Genomic DNA, 20977 nt, shown 5'->3' with positions numbered 1-20977 from the left:
CTGAATATGCATTATAAGGCATTCAGGATTTTCTAATTTATGGTGATTGTTATGTGTGTCCATTTGGCCAGTGCCAGATTTATACCGTAGGGCACTGCATTAGTAGAAAGTAGTTTTGCGTGTCTACTCCCCTGACTTGAATATTGAAACTACACTCTAGGGGTGAATTTCTTTTCTACACTCACATACCAATACAATACATATTGTACTGATGTGTATCTTTAAATAATCAAAACATGGTTTCTACAAAGAATTGACTTCAAGGCTGCCTTTTTATAAAACCAGTAATATTCTTCCCTGCCAATCATTTCACACTGTTAGGGTACATTCAGACAGGATCTGGCAATGCGGGTATTCTTTCTTTTGGCTGCGGCAGTGGTGTCTGCACTGAAATACTATCCAGGTGGATTCATGGACTGATACTCCACCGATTGTGTTCTGGCTTTGTTTATTTCATGTAACCAGCATCTAAATCTGAGAGGTTTCCTCTGGTTCATGTCTGATGGTTTGAGAGAGACAGACAGAGAGAACGAGCAAGAGCCTGACCCGAATGATCAGGGTTCTTAATACTAATTAAGAAAAAGTAAAGTTTCAGTTGTGGTGATATGAACTCATCCCTATTTGCTTAAGAGATTAACTGTTTGTGTCTAAGCTCTTTAACATATTAAAGAATATGTCTCTGTCTTACTCTGAGGTGGGAGATGTGCGACGCTCCCTCTGGTACCAGGACCTGGCTCCTGCAGCTCCAGCTCCATGTAGTTGAGCTGCTTCTTGGATGTGGGACTAACAGGAATATTCACATACGTCACGCCGTCGCTGCGAGGCCTTTCGGGAAGCGGCGGCACCGCCTCTGGAGGGAAAACGAACACTGCCCCTGTTAATAGAAGGAGGAGCGACGTGTTAATTACGCTCAGGTAGAGTTTTGTTTGTGTGTTTTCTATCAATCAAACAAGTAATTTCATCCTGCTAACAAAATGAGTCTGTGTAGCCATAGCCTGATGGCTTTTTACTGTTTCTAAATGTTATTAGATGATTGGATTGTCAGTTATTTCACAGTATTTTGAAAGAAAAAAATCACTTTAAGGCAATAGTCTGGCTCTTATTATATGTTTTTAATCGTTTTTATACAACAATAGCATTCTCTTGCACAGAGGGATAAGCTCTACCAGGGTGTGGCTACACAGAAGGATAAACTCATTGTTGGTTTTTGTCGGATTTGTTGATTAATACTGAAAAGATAAAATAAAACCAGCCTTACCGTGACACTTATTTGAAACAGGGTTGGTGACCTTAATTAAAAGATAATGAGGAAATCAAGGATAAGGCTGGTGTCATTTTAACACTTTGTCATTATAACCTTAATCAAAAGCTCAAAAGATTTCCCCCTCCAGGGTTCATAACTCTTGAGGCGACAGCCTTAATGTTAATTAGATTCATCCAAATCCAGACATCTGCAATAAAGTGGCAATACTGTTTTCAGCAGTAAAAGCACAGCAGCAGATTATGGGATCAGCAGCTACACTGGCACAAAGTGTATTCCCAGTGAATTGCCTTTCTTTTTTTTTTACCCCAGAGGCTACTTTGTATAATTAGCAGATAGGCCCCAGAGATGAATTATGAGATACATTATGGTCATTTTCTGTTATAAGGCAGTAAAACTAACTTGTTGCCTTTTTTTATTCTACCATCACGGCTCCGTATCCAAACGTCTGAGGCAAAAATACGTGTAGGCAAAAATACATTTGCAACCCATATATTGTTAACTGTAAATCTGATCGACGTGCAAAATGTCTGATCTAATATTTTCAAAAATACAACTTTGCAAACAAAGCAAAATTCATTTCTGCTGATTCATTTTTCTAAGTAGCAACGCAATCTGAGGTACAAATCTATGGCAGAACGACCGTTAAAAACCATGTGCATTTGCACAATTGCTCTAAGAATAAGCTCTTTTATGGCAGCTTCACTACAGTTGAAGTTAACTGCTGCTGAACAGGAGCAGTTATTATATTCTGGGTAACGGCTAATGCTTCAAGAATCTGTACAGCTGATCAAACAGTGCAGTCAGCAGGAAAGGTAAAAAAAAAGAAAAGGTGTCAAGTAAAACTAACAAGAAATGTCGCCTCAGCCCAGTTCGACTGAATAGCTTTTCCTGTCAAACATACAAATTATAGCCACAGTACTGCCTAAAGTGCATTGTCTGTGTTATTTATTGTGCTTGATTAATGGTTTACCTGTCATAAACCTGAAAGCCACCCCGGATAAAGAGGCGCAGGGTCGAGTTTGTTGCAGGCTGGTTGAATGCTGCTTAGCTCAATGTCTTATTGACAACCGTATAACATATGCACATATTTTTAGCTCTTTGACAAGTCTCATCCAGTGTTTTTTTTTCTTCTTTTCTCTATAATGCTTGTATCTGTAATTCCAGTAAAGATAGCTACAACCTTCAAAAACAGACGGGAGTACACTCAAGGATATCTGAGAAATCTGCATAAGTTGAATCCGTACATTCTCTGCTGTGAATAAATATGAGCAAAAACTAAGATGTACTCTTCAGTAGTTCAAAACTTAGAGGTAAATGTTTTGTTTTTTTTACGATTATTTTTTTGGCTTTTTATGCCTTTAATGATAGTACAGCTGAAGATAGACAGGAAGCAGGGGGCAGAGAGAGGGGAAGTGACACGTAGTAAATGGCCGTCCGATGCGGGATTCGAACCGGGGCCAGCTGCAGCGAGGACTATAGCCTCCACACAAGGGGCGGCCGCTTAACCCACTATGCTACCGACTGCCCCTACTTAAAGATAAATGTTAACTAAAAAGAATTACCAGGCGTCGTCACGTGCTGTCAAAGAACTAGAACCAGTTTCTTATCGATTATCAATAAATCCATTATTGGTCCTCTAATACAAACCTTCCTCTTAACCTGATTTCATACATTCACTTATTCAAGGGTGTGAGGTTACACTGCTCACCACGCTCGTGAAAATCAGGTCAAGCACCTTGCATCAGCAAAACCAATGCAACAATCCAATGATCATCAAGAGCTCAGCCTTTTTACTGAGCACAAAAAAACGCAGCTCTACGCCTGTAAGAATCAGTCGACCTTAGTTTGTGTCGGTTATTACGAGACTAGTAATGTTTGAGGATTAAAGAGAATATCTAGATCAACTTTATTTGCTCTTGGGCAACAGCAGGAGTACAACAACAACAAAAAGAAAAGCAGTTCAGCTGAAACACTAACAAGGACTGTAGTTCTGATACACCTAGCGTTAAATAAAATATCAATTTATCCCTAAAGGTACGTGTGTCTCAAAACTATAAAACGCTACATAAAATACTGTGCTGTAAATTTTGTTCATAGGCTGCGGACAAAAGAGATTTCACCTTCTATTGACTCTTCCTAAATGGCAGCAGGCCATTACCCGCAGCTCAGAGGCGTCAACCTCAGGGGACACTCATACAATCAGCGAGGAGCCATTAGACGCCAGCAGAGTCTCAGTGGGTGCAGCCTTTGGCGATGTCTAAGAGGCCTGATATCTAATTGATCAGACACCAAGCAGCCCCTCACAGTAGTGTGGTGTTTCGTAATGGCATGTCATTACAACGGAGGGTTTTGCCCACAGTTCTGAGGCTGAGACTTTTCTAGGATACACTTTGTGAAGCCTCTAGAGGCGATATTAGAGGCGATACCTGGCTGACAAAGTCAACTGCTTCTGAGGAGAAAACACGGCTCTAATGACAACTGTCTCTTCAGGGTGAGAGGCCTGTCCAAGCTTAACTTTCAACATGTTAGTCTAGCAGGCAGACAGAGATACATGAGACTCCATGATCATTACGGTGGCTGCAGTTTGCTGGATTGTTGAACCTTATCACTTCACACAGTCACTGGAATAAAACGTGGTGGACAAAATGATCAACTTACTGCAGGACTGTTTGAGTTATAGCCTGATAAATTGGCAACTGAGTGTTGATTGAACAGTCAACTGTCAATACGACAATGTGACTACATTTAGAAACCAACCAAATGGAACGATATGCTGGCAAATACAACATTATAAGTGCCATGTGGTAACTGCAGTAGTGCTAGACGGTATGGAAAAATGGACCTCGTATCTGTGACATCATCCTTTATGTGGAACTCAGAATGTGGTGGCAATCCTGCCTCTGCCGCCTCCGGGCTAATCTAAAAATGGGCAAAGACGTGCACCGTTGGTGGACCCGAGGTGGGCTGAATGAAGCCTGGTTGCTCAAATTAGCCACCATTAACGTCACCCACCTGTCAATCAAAGCGTCCCTGCTGTTAATTCTGCATAACTTTAAGCCTTAAAATAATTTGAACAGATGAGTTATATAGAAATTCTGACTCAGTACAGTTGTATTGAGCAGGGAAATCAGCTATAGAGACCAAAACTGTTTTTTGTACCAGGCTGTAAACATGTTTATTTCTGCTGTGAAGTTGGACATTTTTAGAGCCAGCCTCAAGTGGCCGTTCAAGGAACTGCAGTTTGAAGTAAATACACTGATATTGTGCAGACTGCAACACATATTTGTTTTAGACCCACAAAGAGACAGATAATGAACCTTTAAATCTAGTCTATAGGGCCCTCAAGCATGATCCGTCATAGATCACTGCACTGTTTTATGACACCAGGACCTAAAGCTGTTTTATGATGGAGTGTTTACCAAACTGCTATTACATAACATGAAAATTTCTGTACTAATTTCAGCTGCCGTCGAGCCGCCTCCTGGACGCCCCCCTTCATTAACCGCTTGCTGAGGCAGGATGACGGGAAAGATTACATGTGAGCCGAAGCCGTGTGTGTGCGTAGGTACGTGAACATGACTGATGGGTTTGGTGCCACACTGTGACAGCTGCTGGGACTTTCTAAAAGCAGGTGTGCATTAGGCTGAGGGCATGTTTCTGAGTGTGGGATGCTTAAGTGGCCAAACGCCCCCTGACAACTGTCCCCTCACCTCACCATCGGGGGGCAGGTATCCTGTCATGCATCCCTGCACTGCTGTTTGGTTACATATCTGTGTTTTCTCTCCACACAATTGGTTCTTGCGTAACTTGAGTTTTAGGCGTTACATAGAGTGCAGATGAAGAAATAAATATTCACACTTCAGTGAGTCACTTAGACTGCACAATAACAAGGAGAGGACGCCCAACAGAGTACATCATTCTGAATGACATTAATGACAACAACAATGAGTCATACAAGTGTTTGTTTTGCAAGCTTATATGTGAGGTCATTGTCATCACAAATCATATAAATGATGCCTGCTTAGCCCTAATGTGCCCTCCTCATGTACTGTCATTATATTCACGCCACACTCCCGATTCTGTTGTGTTGTAGAAATATATACAAAGTCGCATGACAATGTGAGCAGTCAAACAGTAACAACAAAAACAGGAGGACAAGAAACTACCACATTCTCAATAATAAATAATAAATGTAATTATTTTATGAGTTGGTTATTTAATTATAATCTTTGAATAATTTCTTGAAACGGTCCCGAAATGAAGCGTACAACAATAATCAAACTAATTAACAATGAATTACTATCTACAAACTGAACTCCATTTCAATTTCCTTTAATTAATGTCACATTATATAGTTTCTTTCCAGAAAACCTCCTAGGAAATGATTATTAGAATTATTATAAAATAAAGCGTTGCCAAGAAAAATCCCTGTGGGTATTTCCAGAATCGTAAAATATTCTTCTGCCCCAATGTAGTCAAAAAAATAAAAAATTCTTTCTGACCTTTAGACAAGATTATTTTGTTGAACATCTATTTCCAGGATCAGTACTGAAATTTAACACTCAGTCGCAATGCAAAGAGATCGTTTTGAATGGTAGGAAAATATAACATTTTTAAATATAATAATGTCAATCTATGTTATTAAAAATACATGTACTCAATAGTAAAACCTTTATTATTTATTCTTATATTGAATTATTCAGTAAAATCTGATTTAAACTGAAGAGAAGTCTTGTCTAGTAGCAATACCACATTAATATACTTAAAAACTTATTGATGCATTATTATTATTGTGTAAGCATTACTAATGTTGCAGCTGGTAAATTGAAGCTAATTCTAGGTACTTTATGTACTGCTTGGTAGCTGAATCCATCACCATGTATTATAAGCACACCACATTAATAAATGTACTTGGCACTGTACAGTACAGTGCTGCATACAGATAATATCTGGATACTCCCCGTCAACATCACAGTTCGTTACGCTGAATAAATTCAAGTTGCATGGTGTGTATTGTATGTGTCCTATCATCTACCTTGTGGCTGTTAGACATTGTGACATTGTGCTATGTCAGACACTTAATGAGCCTGATTGTGTTTATTCATTTTAATTCACCAAGCAGCTGGTGATGTGTTTGTAGCTATGCTGATTCAGGTGTATGACTCATCCATTTAATTCACTATATGCAAGTGGGTGCTGGGTACTGTAATGCACAGCTGAAAATGTTCAGAGCACTCACAAAAAAAAAGTCAATTTGTGCAGCTACAGGCTCAGTGATCTGCATAACAACCCGGTTATGTTTATCACTCCGTGTTTCCACTCACCTTCAGTCTCTTGAAGGAATCTCTGCTGACTACAGCTGCCCATTAACTCGTACTTGCTTTTTTCTTCTGCCTGCAAGACAAGCAGACAGTAAGCAACCGCTGATTGAAAGGTTCTATATGAAACAAACATTCAGAAAACCATTGTTAATAATGACACCTTTGGCCGCTATGTGAACTGTAGTCAGCAACATGACAGTAACCTTATTCTAAACATCTAAACATGTGTACATGTCATTTATTTTCCAGCATTCGTGTACTATATTTTATCTGGACCATTGACTCCATGATGCAAACTAGCTTCGGTTACAGCTATAGTGGCCACCCTGCCCTGCATCGCTCCTGGCTAGTAAAAAGCAATTGTCGATTACATTTTTGCTTGGTATTGTTACATCATGTATTGTTGGCTAAAATCAATACTGTTTGTCTTAACACATATGACAGTACTTTGCTATGCAAGTATATATTTCCCATGCTTTGCAGCAACGTTAGCTTTGATTTTGGACTTTGTGTTTGACTTATTGCCGTGTGTGCCAGGGAAACTGAGAGAAAGGCACTTGGAAACATCCATACACGTCACATCCGTTGGATTTTCCTGGAAAATTTGTCCCGAAAACATGTACATGTACATATAAAATCAGCCCACAGGCTATTATAGATTTGCTTTTAATTTATTATAGATTTATAGAGATTAGACCTTACAATGTGTTCACAAATTGGCAATAAAAAGTGATTCATACATACAGTTAAGACACTTTTGAATCTTACATATGGCACCTTTAAGTTTATTATCTCAGAAATGTGACTATGACTTTGTACTTAGCAGCTCGGTGGACACGTCAGTAAATCGTGAATATCAGTGTCGGTCTATAAATATTCCCCGAGAGCTCAAGGCTACATTTTACACGTGGAACTTCTGCAATGCCTGCCTCATCTTTATGGAAAGAATAACCATGCCTTTTTAAATTGCTGCCACGTAATCTCTGATTCCAGACAGGCACTGTAAGCACGGCTATTGTGGTGTGAAAATTGGCGGTGGAGTGCAGCCATATTGCTTTCAGTCTCGCTGAGAGGCCGCGGTGCACACAATGAGGGATTCCTTGATGGGACCATCATAATGCGGAGAATGAATGAGGATAGTACATGAAAGCGGCTATCTGGGGCATCAGCTGATTATATTGGTGCATTCGAACAGCTGGATACCTCGCTCGATAACTACTTGCATTGTTTATCATGTTCCCCATCAGTGCGCTCCAGGGGTCACATTCAATAACATCCAGCCCTTTGATGTAAGGCTGGAAAATAAACTGAAACAAATTATGTATTTCAGTTTACTCATAACAGAATTTAAATTATCTGTCTTCCATGTAATGTTCATTCCTTTGGGATATACATATACTCTACGCTTTCTACCCATAAATAAGATGAGGAGATTATACCACTCCCATGTTTGTGTGTCAAGTGTGGAACTGGATCCTGAATGTGCTTAAGCTGAGCTTAGCATAAAGACTGGAAACAGGAGGCAACTGCTAGCCTGGCCAAACGTCTAAAGTCACGTAACTCCCTCTAGAACCACATATTGTCCTTATTACATTTCTACATGTAAACAAATTGAATGAAACAATGAATTTTTATGTTAATCAAAGCTAAGCCAATCACCTTCTGGCATGAAGTTGTGCATATTCAGCCAAAATTTGTCATTGCAGCGACTCACTGCAGAGCTGTGCCGGTACTGTGTGTATATGTGTGGTTGGGGGGAAGGTAGGTGTGATCATTTGTGATCAGAAAATAACTTTATTTCTCTGATTCACCGACTTTCTCTCTATTAGCGCTCCTTCATGCTCTTTGTCGCTGAACCAGCGCTGCAGTACCTGATTTGGGTTGCACATGCGTTATGTGCAGTACGGTAATGCGATGATTTCACTTCCTCACACTGAGAACATCACAGAGACAATCCCAACAACTTATTCCAATTAACTGCAAAAGAAGTTCAAAACTACAAAATGCTGATTGAACATTTTTTGTTTAATTTCAGATTTCAACTCAAGCTCCTTTTTTAAAAAAACGTCTGTGAGCTTCTTTATTTAAAATCCCTCCCAAAAAAGGTATTCCCATCATATCAAACGCCGGACTCAACGAGCGAAAAAGACAAAATGTGTACGCGGTTGATAGCATAAAGCGGATTAGAGAGTTGTTGGACTGGCCTACCTCCGAGTTCCTCTCCAACGCCCGGCTCTCCATGATCTCATAAGCAGGATCAGCTCTGCGTCTCTCCTCTTTACTATTAAGCCTTTTGTCTGGCGGAAGAGAAAAAAACAGTGTGTTTTAAATATAAGAAAACTAAACTGCAATTTATTTTGTGCCAACAGCCAAGGGCAGAAAATAATCCCACATTGTGAATCAAAGCAGACTATGAGCTCCCTGGGTATAAAAAATGAATCCAGTGATACAAAAGGAAATAACACCGGATTGATCAATCATCTCACAACACCACAAACTATTACACATGAGGAAATAGCATCCCTGGTGCTGGGAATGAAAGCTGAACAGATGTGATGACATGCAAAAGAAAGACGTCACATGCTGGTAAAGAGTTTCAACATGCAGCAGACGATTTAGTGTAATTTACCTCAAATCTGTTATACTCTGATACGTTTTTCAGTGTAGAAAGTCTTTATGCTGATGATATTATAGGCCAACTAATAGTGGATTTGTTGAATTGTGACACCTTTGGTGGTAAAATGTTTAAAACATTTCTTTGGCACTTCCGTTACAATTTCTTGTTACTTATGAATCAACATAATGACAGATTTATCTGCATTAAGCTTATATCATATAATTCTCACTCTATAATTGACATATACTTATATCAGTCAGTCTCTAGTAGAGGCTGTCATCTTTTCTGAATGTAATCCCCTCTACTTTGCACAGCCCTCAAAAAGCAACACAACAAAAGGAAAAATCACAGAGTGCAGAGAGAAAACAGCTGATAAAAGAAAAGAAACCAGGAGGAAAGTGTGTTTTTTTTTTATTGATGATAAAGAACCAAAGAAGAGATCCATTTCAAAAGCACTGAAGAGGAAAGAGGACACCAAAGGAATCGTAGAAGCTTCGAAGAGGCCTCTTACCTTCACTGGTCACCGTCCGACCATTCATCTCTTCATACTGACACTGCCCATCCACACTCAGTGATCCATCACTGCGAGCTTGATGGAGCGGCTCCTCATTAGCAGCAACTTCATGTTCTTGGCTTTTCCTCGGGCGCAGCCCAGTTGGAAACATTTGCAACGTGGAAACGTTCCTGTTACGGTACATTACAGCAGGTGCAACCCGCGGAGGAGGGTGGCAGTGCTCTCCTTGACACCTGAAGCAGTTTTCATAAATGGCAGCTCTTTTGTCTTGCAGTGAATCTTGTGATGATACACAGGTGCCATTTGATTTGAGCTCATTTCCAAATCTAGGGCTCATTGACTCATACAAGTTCAGTGTGTTAGTCTTAGGCTCTGGCTGCCGATCTCCGTTTGGAAAGCCTAACAGATCAGCCAGGAGACTGGCTAGTTTCTCTCTTCCTTTTTTTGGCAGCGTTGAATCCTCGCTCCTCCTCGGCTTCTCCGAGCTGTGGACGCTTCCAGAGCCAGGAGAGACACATGCTTTCTCCAGAATTTTCTTCGCTGCGATATCGTAATCGGTGGCAGTGTTCGGTCTGCACGGTGATTTGTCAACACTTTGATCTGCTGGATTGAAAATGTGACGTTCTGGAGACAAAAACAACTCTTTGTTTTCCCGTCCCGAATCAGATCAGTGAGCTGCGACTGCAAACCATGAATGCTTTTTCTCAAACATGCGTCAACTCTGTTTATGCATGCGGGTGTGCGTATAATATTTAAACTGGGTTACACTTACCTGGCATGGCAGGTATCACTGAAGCACTTGCAGGGATGTGCGACGTCCCCTGTGAGATGAAACAGACGGAATTGAGATTCTTGAGTTTATTAGATTATATTTTTATACGAACCATAACTGGCCGCTCTCACTGAAGATGTAGAAACAGATATATACTTTCATTTATGACTTTCTTTGAACAGCAATGGAGGAATCAGCTTAGTATTAGTGTTATTAGTAGTATTATAAATAATTATGATGAAAAATGATCTTGATGCATTCATAATAATCAATAAATATATTAGAAAAATGTAAAATAACATTTGTTGAAGGAGTTCTGGTTTGTTCTACTAGTCTTTTAACTGTGAGCCAATAATCACTAGAGAGGGCTGGATTGTGTTGCTCGCGCTGAGGGTGATGAATGCCCTCCCACACTGCTCGCTCATGCCTCATCCATCAGCTTCAGGCCAATAACTCTCATGTTTAATTTAGTTCACCGGAGCCCGACTCAAGTGAAACAAAGAGAGAGAGAGAGAACATTTGATTCAGGTAATGAAATGTTTGCCTTCTTAAAGTAAATGCACTACCAGCAGGTGGAGCTGTGTGTTTAGAGTATTCAATAAGTAGTGACCAGAACTCAAGCTCCGGCTGTTAAAGCACTGCACTACACATGTCATTTATATTTAATAACCATATGAGATATTTGATAATGTCGTCACAGGCATGAAGTATAAATGACTGAAAAGGATTAAGAATGACCTAAAGGAAAGCGTTCTCTGCTTCCTGCAACATAAATGTGGATTAGTTCCTTTGACTTTCATGGTGTGCTTTGGGTTTTGGACAGTTGGCAGAGATGGAAGATATTTTAATAATATATTATGGAATAAACAATGGAAGCCTTTCTTTTTATGTTGTTCTCCAAAAGAAAGACATGAGGAAGAAAGAGTAAATCTTTTTAGATCTACATCAAACGCAGGATGGAGGACTAGAACAACTTCCTTTATTAGATGATGGGATGAACTTTATTATTATTTTATAATTTCTCATTACATCAGCCTTTTCTATTCTTTTTTCTATGTTTCTATTGATCTATACTAGTATAGTTTGTCTTGGGGAAAACTAATAAAGAAAGTGTTAAGAAAATATACATCTAAACTTTGCTTTGGTACATCATGACAGTGATTTTTAGAGATATTTTTCAAGCTTTATTTGACAGAGGTAGTTGAAGAACGACAGGAAAGCGGAGGAGAGACACGCAGCAAAAGGCCACGGATCAGATTCGAACCCTGCTGCTGCAACGACTGAGCCTTCGTACGTGGGGCGGCACTCCGTGATGGGTATTTTTAACTATTTTTTCGATATTTTATGGACTAAATAATAGTTTGTTATAGTCCAAAAACTCTGAATCAAACTCTGAAAGAGAAATCCGTACCAGCTCCATGATCACCAGGCCAAGAAGAAGAAAAGCTTAGGAGACCACTGAGCCTCATAGTTCATACTGAGAAGGTTTTACTAGAAGAGACACCTTCATTTTTATCTTCTTCGGTAAAAACTTTGAAAGACATCTTGGGTGACAACAAGCTCCACAGGTTTAAGTTAAGCAATAAAAAAGAGGTAGAAGTGTAAAGAGACGAAAGCTGCATGTCGCTCACTACTCATACGGTCTAAATCTGCTGGGTACAATGACGGTGTCAACCTCGGCTGGCTGCTGAAACGCTAACTTGTCAGACAGATGGGACACGGGACTGTTTGTTGTTTTGACACTAAATCACGATACCGCAGAGGTCACGTTGGCAGCTGGCTACAGAACAGATGATGGAGTGACGATAAGGTCTGTTCACGCAAGCTGCCAGCGAGAAGAGAACTACGCTCGTATCTGAGATGAAGTCGGTTCCTGGCAAACGGGTAAAAAAATATTTAAAGATTTTAGTGACTCTACTCACCTTAAATCCACCACACACTGAGCAAATGGTCACGATTGTTTTGGAGCTGCAGGTTAGACAGGAGTCCGGGTGTTCACTAGAGGGTGCCACCTTGGTTTTCTTACTTTCCTCTGAGGGGCTTTGGAAGTGTTCACTCACTGACTGTCTTTCAGTAGTTTCCGAGTGACCCTCGCAGGTCACAGCGCTGCTTTTATCCCCCTTTGCCGAGTCTGTCGTGAGGCCTAAAGAGGCAGGAGTGTCCTTACTTGAGGTGGAGGCTTCATTGTCTTTGACGCCTCCTCCTGCCTCCTGTAACAGACTCCTGGGAGTGTCATAGAGATACCTAACTGATGTTGGTGTCTGGTATTCATGTCCTGTGACAGTGAGGCAAGTACAAGGGCTCAGGTCTTGAGCCAAGTGGGGAGGCAAGCTGAAAACAGACCCAAAGTCCTCCCCGGGGGTGATATCCAGGCTGCCCGTGTAGGAGGAGAAACTTCCAGAGTAAGAGGAATGGCTGCCGGTGGCGATGCCGCTGTCAGACGAGCTCTGTCGGCCGATCTCCTGAAGCTGCCGCGGTGGATTGGCAACAGGCCGGTTCCCGCCTCCCTGGTTGACGGAAACCTTCTCGATGCTGCTCTGTAACGTTGCTTTAGCGCCAACGTGGCCGATGTTTTCGGACGCGCCGGAAGCCGGTTCGGTCCAAATGGCCAGCCGGCTGCCCATGCTGCAGTCCGACTGGCTGGTGTCCGACGTGTCGGAAGACCCGGATATGCTGCGGTCGTCTCCCCCGGCGGACGGGCAGTATGAGGATGAGACTGCCCAGAGAGACAACATTAATACAAACTTTAATCAGCGGCTTTAACGGGGGAAAAAATTGCTTTCATCAATAAAGCATCATTAGAACATCATAATATCTTTAAGGCTGTTTTTCTCCCTGATATTCACCACGTAATAGGAAGAATAATTCACCTGCGTGAGAAAGAAGTGCAGCATTATTAAAAGCCAATGTATCATTTATACTCTTTAGTGGGGAGGAAGGATCCCTGCAGTAAAAGAATAAGCGCTTATGTAATAAAATATGCACATTCAGAGTCATAAACGTCTTTGAATGGAAGCTTAGCGTCACAGTAACGTGGCTCTACCTGTGCTGCTCCTGTGAGAGAGCATGCTCAGTCGTTTCTCCAGCTCCTGGGCCTCGTGGTTCAACCTCTCCTCCGAATTCGTCTGACTGGCACTGGGGTCTGTTGTTAGAGAGAGAGAGCATCCAAAGCATATATTATTGTCATCAAACTAACGAGTGACGACAAGGTAAGTTTAGTGAGTCTTGCTGCTGTCACTGAGACCCTGGATCAGATGTGACACGGGCGGGGGAGCGTTTTGTACGCCGGTGACACAGCTGTGAAAAACACATCCAGCTACTCCAGAGAAACAAGAAGAGACACTCTGAACCACGAGAGTCTCACTCGTGTTTTCTGTGGCGTCGTGAAGATGAAACGTCAGCCACAGGATGTTAGAGGAAAGAACAAACGGCACACTTCAGCATGAGTGTGCTATTATTCGGTCTGCGAGTGTCTAGGGGGCTTGGGTGAGCACAAAAAAGGGTCACACAGGGGAACACCTTGCAGTATTTGAGCAACACTACAGGGTTTATTAATAGCGCTGCCATGTGGCTCTGCTGGTACGCTGGTGGCTAAAGATTGTTGCTGCTGCTGCTGTTCAAGGATCTAATGTACCTTGGGCCATCCAAGGTCAAGCCGTATCGATTTGTTTTATCTATCCAAGCCTGCAACGTTACCAGAACACTGCAAATGGTTCATCCTACATGTGGAGTATCGACTTCCATTGTACAACAGTATCCTCGAGAACATACTGGGACAGACTCTATACCTATAGGTTGATTATATGAATATCTGTTTGAAATCCTGACACTAACTAGCAGACAATAAGCTCGTACAAACTTCAGCTTTTGAACTTCTACCTCGAGCAGCACATCATACAAACTATTTTTTTGGGTTCCCGGCTGAAAAACAAATGCGATCCTCATTATATTTGCCATAACTAAACCCTGCCTGCTACAATCTAGTTTGGAAGTAAACACACCGTCAGAATTGGTAAGATTTGAAACGTGTTATGCAATAACAAAAAAGTGTCTGTTTGTGCAGCAAATGTACCAGCAGCATCGTAAACAGCATTAATTTCACATGGCTTAACACGGCTGTACCCAAATAAGGTACTGTACTGCCTCTGCCCACACGTACAAGCTGTGAAAAACACAAAGTTTAGCACAGCTTCTCCTCTACGTGCTGCTGTTCGATTATCGGCTGACAGAGATTCACATCATACCTGCCACCTCATATGCCATCTGCACTCCGTCAAAGCAGGTATCGCTGCCAAGCGCTGCTATGTAACGAGCGGCACGGCGGCACGACCGCAAGGAGCGCAGCCAAAGGGGATCAAAAAAGGAGCGTGTCTTGGGTAATATGTGCTTGAGTAACAGGTGTCGCAGCCTATCACGCGCTGTATTTCTGTGGCCTGCTCATCCCAGCTGAACTCCGCTGAACGCCTCCTCCTCCTCCGACTCCGACAGTCACAGTAGCCACAAAATCCTAATTTGGTCAGAGATGGCAGCGAGCTGTAAACAGGCTTCAAGAATGTCTACATTAAACTGAATCTAAATAAATAAATAAATAAATAAGCTGACATATTGCACAACAAAAATACATACAGTTAGGAGGGAAATACTGTAATAACCAAGAGTAATGAAATCTTAATTCATATAAATAAATATGAAGCTACAGCCTAACCTGCCTAACATTTTAAAATCTAGTTTTCTTAATCTGTACAAATCCTCCCCCAAAAAACAAAAAACTACTATTGCTTCCTATTAATTATTTACCATCCATACATAAGAGTGCTTCTAGTCTTCTTATGTAACTCTTGCCTGGTAACTAAATTTTCCATTTTATCCTGAAGCAGCCATTGTAGTCTTAATTCCCTATAATCTGCAACTACTTGTGTGTGAGATTTTTCTCGATGAACGTTCTAGTAATCTAAGTCTTAAATGTCCCTCAAGGGTTTCCTAGAGACTAAACAAAGAGCAACAGAGTCAAAGGCAGAGAGGTGGAAACTGTACGGCATGCGAGGGTGACAAACAGAGAAGTAAGGCCCGGGAACAGAACAGCAATTAATCAAAACAGGAGGAGACATTTAAGTCTGTGTAGGACAGAAAGACGCACAAGGACTGAGAGGTGAACCGCAAGTGAGAACGAGAGACACAATTAAATGCTGCAGATAGGAATAAGATAGAGTATAAAATGATAGGGGAGGGGAGAGTGGAGCAGTGGGTGACCGAGTATGAAATGAAAGGGGGGAGGCAGCAGTGGAATCCTGTGGATGAGGTTACATACATGCCCGGAGTGATTAGGAGGCTTTGGCTGCTCTACTTGTGTGAACTGTGACTTTGACCCCTTGCTCTCCCTCCGACATCCTCCCTGCTATTTATTCTACTACACGCCACAATAATAGGAGTATGAGCTCAACCTGTGATTGGGCGGCGAGATGTGTGAAAACCAGAATATCCGCGAGCCCTCACAGCTGCCCGCTCCACATTTCCTGTTAAGTTGCACACCGGGTGAGAAATTCTTTTTAAAACTGGTAGTGTGGAAAATTGAAGGTGTGGAAGTGGACAGCGGGAGAGTAGATTTGTTTTACCAGGTTAATAATAAGTCTAGCATCCAAATGTGAAGGATAAATCACATATATAAGAATTGTTTAGACAGTTTAAAGATATTAAAGTACGCTATCACCAGGACCAACAGTTACAATTTTAAATTAAAACCTGCAATAACATTTTTTGGCCACTTGGGGTCAGCAGAAACGAGCTGTAAAAACACTGACATATTAACACCTTATAGTAACATAATCAATCAGGTACAATCATGTTTGTGTCCACCTGACAAATGTAACCCTCAAACTCCACCAGGCATGTCCCTGTCCATCTTGGTCCGTCCTCTACACAACTTATAGAACAGCGGTGTATCGCTGTGGTAACCAGAACACAGTGCATCTGTGCCCGGTGGAATTTGGGGGTAAGTCAAACACTCACTCTCCTTTTAGCTCGCCAACCAACACCTGAGGAAAATACCAGTCTCTTTAACTGAAAACAACTGCTCCTGAGGCCATAAAACACAGCTGATGAGGGGGATGACCATAAAAATTGAAACTGTAAAATTGCAGACCAGAAAACCAAAACAACAACCTGAAAGACACTAAAACACTCACAGGAGACTAGAGTCGGGAGATGAGTTCGTTTGACCCATTTTTAATAGAAAAATATGTATTATAGCAGCTTTAAATTTGAGAGTTGGAATCATCTAAAAGTTGAAGAGGAACATTTTTATACCATATAAAGCTAAAACAAACATCATTAATTTTGTAAGAAAGTTGTGAAACATGCCAAACACAATTTTCCCAGAGCCAACACTGATGTCTCCAACAGTCCAAAACCCAAATATTTTATTTATATTATTAGTTTCCCGTCGCATATGACAAGGAAGAGCAGCAAATCCTCATGAGAAATTACTAATGATGAATAAACTTTCTTGTAATCCACTTTCAGCAGTGAAATTACATTTTTTTTAAAATACTGGCAAATAAAGTTATGCACTGGAAAATAAACTTTTTTTGAGAAAAGAAACCAAGCACACACTGTGCGTGGCAAGCAGAGGAGTTTCAGGATGACATATTAGAGCTAAGCACTCGTTATACCTCACTGTCACAGAGCAAGTATTGCAATATTTCGCCCAATTTACTCTTTTGGAAAACTTGCTATACTTAAGTTTTCAAATACTCCCAGATGGAGATCATGATGTTCACAATAGTACATCTGTTATTTAACCAGTGTGCTTGACATATTTGTCAAATTGCAATGTTGCCAGACAACCCTGCTGTAATAATAGTAAAGAGAAAAAAAACCTAATGGCTATTTGGATCGCCGCCCATCCTTCAGCTCACCTACCAGTAGCTCTACACCCTCAACTATTCATAGACTGCAACTGAATTTGCTGCCATAATCAGTTATTATTGTAGTTATCCTCCTACTGATGTTTAAGGTGACCCCAAGTTTTACTTTAACCACAGTACACTTAAGTCAGGGATAAAGACGTTTGACTAAAATTATAAATTGCTTCAGAGGATTATCCAATTACATAAAAATAAAAAAAAAACAGCTGTCAGTCACATCAGTTTAGCTACATCAAAGCAAATCCATCCACGGAGGAATCCTCTGACTCATTCTGCCAAAAATGGATGGATTCCAGGAAGGCAGCACACCTAACAGCTATGACAAATCCCTGGAGGCACAGGAGGGGACCACGCATGGGTTGCTACACTTCAATGGCCAGTGTTGACTTAAGTGTTTGCACATACTCCTTGACAACAGCGCTGCTATTAATGATCCGAATAAGCATCGCATGGAGATCTATCTACTTTTAAATAATAATCCTTGCATTTTCCTCTTACGCCTGCTTGGTTTTTCCAGTCCCCCTTTTCAGCTGAGCACTTTTAAACACCTCTGGTACTGACCTGGCAAAACTGGCCGCAGTCCAAAAGGGCCTCTGGTGGGGGAGATGCCTCTGACGATGCAGTCGAATAGAAAGCTGATCTGCTCGCTCTCGGCAGATGCGAGCAGAAAAACACCGGCCCCTGTAGAAAGCAGACTTCATTTAGTGTCACGTTTTTGTTTTTGCAGCACAGAAATTTTCTAAAGCGCAAGAGAATATCAACAAAACCAAAAAAGAAAATCTAAAGTAGCATTGTTTCTTAAGATAGACTGAGAGTCTGCACAACGCAGCTGTGCTTTGATAGTGTGATGGTTATGTTTTTAGCAGATGTTTACCATGATTACTATCTTAGTTTACTGTGGTAGCATGCTTATATTTACTAATTAGCACTAAGCACAGCTGAGGCTGATAGGAATATCATTAGTTTTGCAGAACCCAAAATATAAATCTGACCTGATGGCAGCTCTAAATAAAAAAAAAAGTACCATATAATGGCAACCAATACAAAATAGTTGTTGAGAAACTTTACTCAAAACCACACACGTGTAAGGCAGTGCTGGGAAAAGGAGACAAACGTGCCTCAAGTATGAGAAACTCAGTCTAAATCTACAAGATGGACTCAGCAGGAGGGATCACCACTCCTCCCTGCTTGGCAGATTTCTGGTCGTGTCTTTACGTTAAGCCTTTCTGTCAGGAAGTGGGCCAACTGATCGCGGAATATAAATATTCCTCATGACTCATACCTTTTGAAGATGGTTATGGGTGCAAGGTAGAAAAAAAAATCCTACCATTGGCCTTTTTCTTAGCATAATCAATCAAAAGTCAGTGATCTCATCTGTTCTGTGTTCACACAAAAACTAAAACATTTTGTACTTGAAAGTTTGATGCCATGCGTGTTTTGTAAAAAAAAAAAAACTGCTCTTATTGATTTCATATCAAGTCACAAAAAAAAAATCTAGTTTTCTCTTTACTGCTTCCAGTTTGTCTTCACCATCAATCTTGTACGTCATTAACACAGATATAATGATATAAAGGTTAATAGGTGCTGCTCCACTGAGGACTCTTGACCTCCCTCTGACAATACAAATGGCAGTCCATTAAAAGGAATTACCAATAAAGGGTCATTGTGTCGCGCAGGCCCTGAGACCACCCATGTCAAGGCAGTCTCAAAGCACTCCCCTGGCTGTGAGCAGGGTCAAAGGTCAGCGGCAAAGTCTGCTCAAATGTCTGCACCAGTCGAAATTGAAGATGTATGACGTGCTCGGTGCTGTCATGATATGGGATTTGATAAAGTAGCACCGCTTATGCTTTCCTCTGGCGCAGAAACTCAGTTTAGACTCACAGGTGGAATTTAATTCTTCAAATATTTTTCTCTTTTGAAGACAACACATACCACGAGTTCACATTCTTTTAATAGCAGGTGACTGAAAATCAGGTGCACTGCCAAACAGGTGTCAGGGTTACCGTTTAGTTTAGTAACAAAACAAACTGAAGTGGACTCTTCTTCTCTCTTCTCTTAAAAAAAAAAGGTGATAAAACACAGCTTTCAAACCAAGTAACAACTTATTAAATCATGTTCGGTATGTGGGATGTGTAAATTAACTGCAGCCAAGGCAAGGCATTTTTTATTCTCATAGCAGGAAAGTTATCCAAACATTGAAAGATAGCTTGTTTTTCTTCTTTCTATTCACGAGTGAGACAAACTCAGAAATATCTATGGAAACAGTGCCAACTTCCCTTAGAGACACAGATATGAACCTTCCACAACACATGAATCTCTGCCTTAATAGTGAAATTAACATATATCCACACACATTTTAACAACGTCTAGTGCAGTTCCCCCCAAATATAAAACTCATCTACACTCTAAGCAATGTTAAGAGTGTTGTTGAATTATTTAAAGCAGAACAACAACCTAGAACAGCAACATAAATATTCATTTGGACTTGTTTGTCTAATATTTACTTGACTTTTAGCTCCATTTTTGGTCTCCTCCACCAACTCCTAAGGGAAAATATGTGACCCATGAGTTTTTCAATGCTCCACAATGTTCACCAGCTTGTCGCCACCTTTGTCTTCGTCTGCTATTTGGAGCTGCGGGGGTGCATTTTCTTTTAGAGCTCATTCACTAAAAACAGCTGTCTGTTGCATCTGGACATAAAGGTTTATGAGATCAGTGCAAATGAACCGAAAGAGTGAAGTTGGCAGTCACAGGCAAAAACAAAAGTTGAAGGTTGTTAAAAATCTCCCAGCAGATCTGGATAAGAACTCTTGTGTCTGAGGAAACCTGTCATCCTGATCAGTCAAGAAATCGCTTTTTTTTCTATGAATTTTTGTTAATTTCATTAATAAATGAATAATTTAATCTACAACATGTCAGAAATTAGTCAATGTCCAAGAGCTAAAAGTCTTCAAATTGCCTGTCCAAACTCAAGAGATATTCAATATTTAACATGATCTTAAAATATATTAGATCATTTATTGTTAATCTAGTCTGGTAATCTGGTAAATTTGTGTTCGTTCAGTCTCTACCTAACTGTTTTTAACAACTCGAATAAAGTACCAATCCAAATAAACCAAACACTTCCTTCCTTCCTTGCATATGCTACTGAAAAACTAAAAAACAGACAAACTATCAGGCAGAACATGAACAAAGGGTCGGACAAATGCAGCTCACACTTCTACAGCTGTTTCAACCAGAAGTGAGAAGACCAACACCGTTACAACCACTTCTCCCCTGCGCCGTGGATAAACTGTGCTGAGAGATTACATGTCACAAGAATGCACGGCCTTTCAGCACACACAAACATTCATATCGTGTTCGTGCGCATTTCTTTCTTCTTTTTTTTCTTTTTGCACATGAAAGTGTTAACTGACACCTAACCATTTTCATATTATCCGCTGCTAAAGATTTAATGGAACTAAATAAATCGCACATCACATTCATTAAGTGTCATGTTTCCAGCGAGGTCATCGTGTGTCCGCAACTCTCTGATCTGTCTCTGGCGTTCCCCTCGTGTCTTCTCT

General features: G+C 40.8%; 1 protein-coding gene and 1 long non-coding RNA gene across 6 annotated transcripts in view; one reads left to right on the top strand and one right to left on the bottom strand.

The window, feature by feature from the left end:
* The window catches only part of LOC104924010 (protein Dok-7), a 31488-nt gene that overhangs the window by 3377 nt on the left and 7134 nt on the right, over positions 1–20977 (bottom strand). The window contains exons 5-12 of one of the 4 annotated variants that reach the window (XM_019272110.2): positions 17973–18092; positions 13532–13630; positions 12411–13204; positions 10489–10537; positions 9714–10340; positions 8794–8882; positions 6589–6658; positions 689–874 (exon numbers count right to left, since the gene is read on the bottom strand). In XM_019272110.2, the coding sequence (XP_019127655.2) occupies positions 689–874; positions 6589–6658; positions 8794–8882; positions 9714–10340; positions 10489–10537; positions 12411–13204; positions 13532–13630; positions 17973–18092 (2034 nt within the window). The remainder of the gene's footprint in view (positions 1–688; positions 875–6588; positions 6659–8793; positions 8883–9713; positions 10341–10488; positions 10538–12410; positions 13205–13531; positions 13631–17972; positions 18093–20977) is intronic. The other 3 variants (XM_027288099.1, XM_027288100.1, XM_019272111.2) reach the window with 3 other exon arrangements.
* Positions 1–20977, top strand: part of LOC113747645 (uncharacterized) — a 120592-nt gene that overhangs the window by 97160 nt on the left and 2455 nt on the right. Inside the window, exons 4-5 of one of the 2 annotated variants that reach the window (XR_003463762.1) lie at positions 695–914; positions 4728–4829. This is a non-coding gene — a long non-coding RNA (uncharacterized LOC113747645). Of the gene's footprint in view, positions 1–694; positions 915–4727; positions 5651–20977 lie in introns of those variants that run through there. The other variant, XR_003463761.1, reaches the window with a different exon arrangement.

Source organism: Larimichthys crocea, chromosome XIV, assembly GCF_000972845.2.
Source record: "Larimichthys crocea isolate SSNF chromosome XIV, L_crocea_2.0, whole genome shotgun sequence".
Classification (NCBI taxonomy): domain Eukaryota; kingdom Metazoa; phylum Chordata; class Actinopteri; family Sciaenidae; genus Larimichthys; species Larimichthys crocea.
Note: the sequence above shows the minus strand (reverse complement) of the source record. Positions and strands in the feature narration are given on the sequence as shown.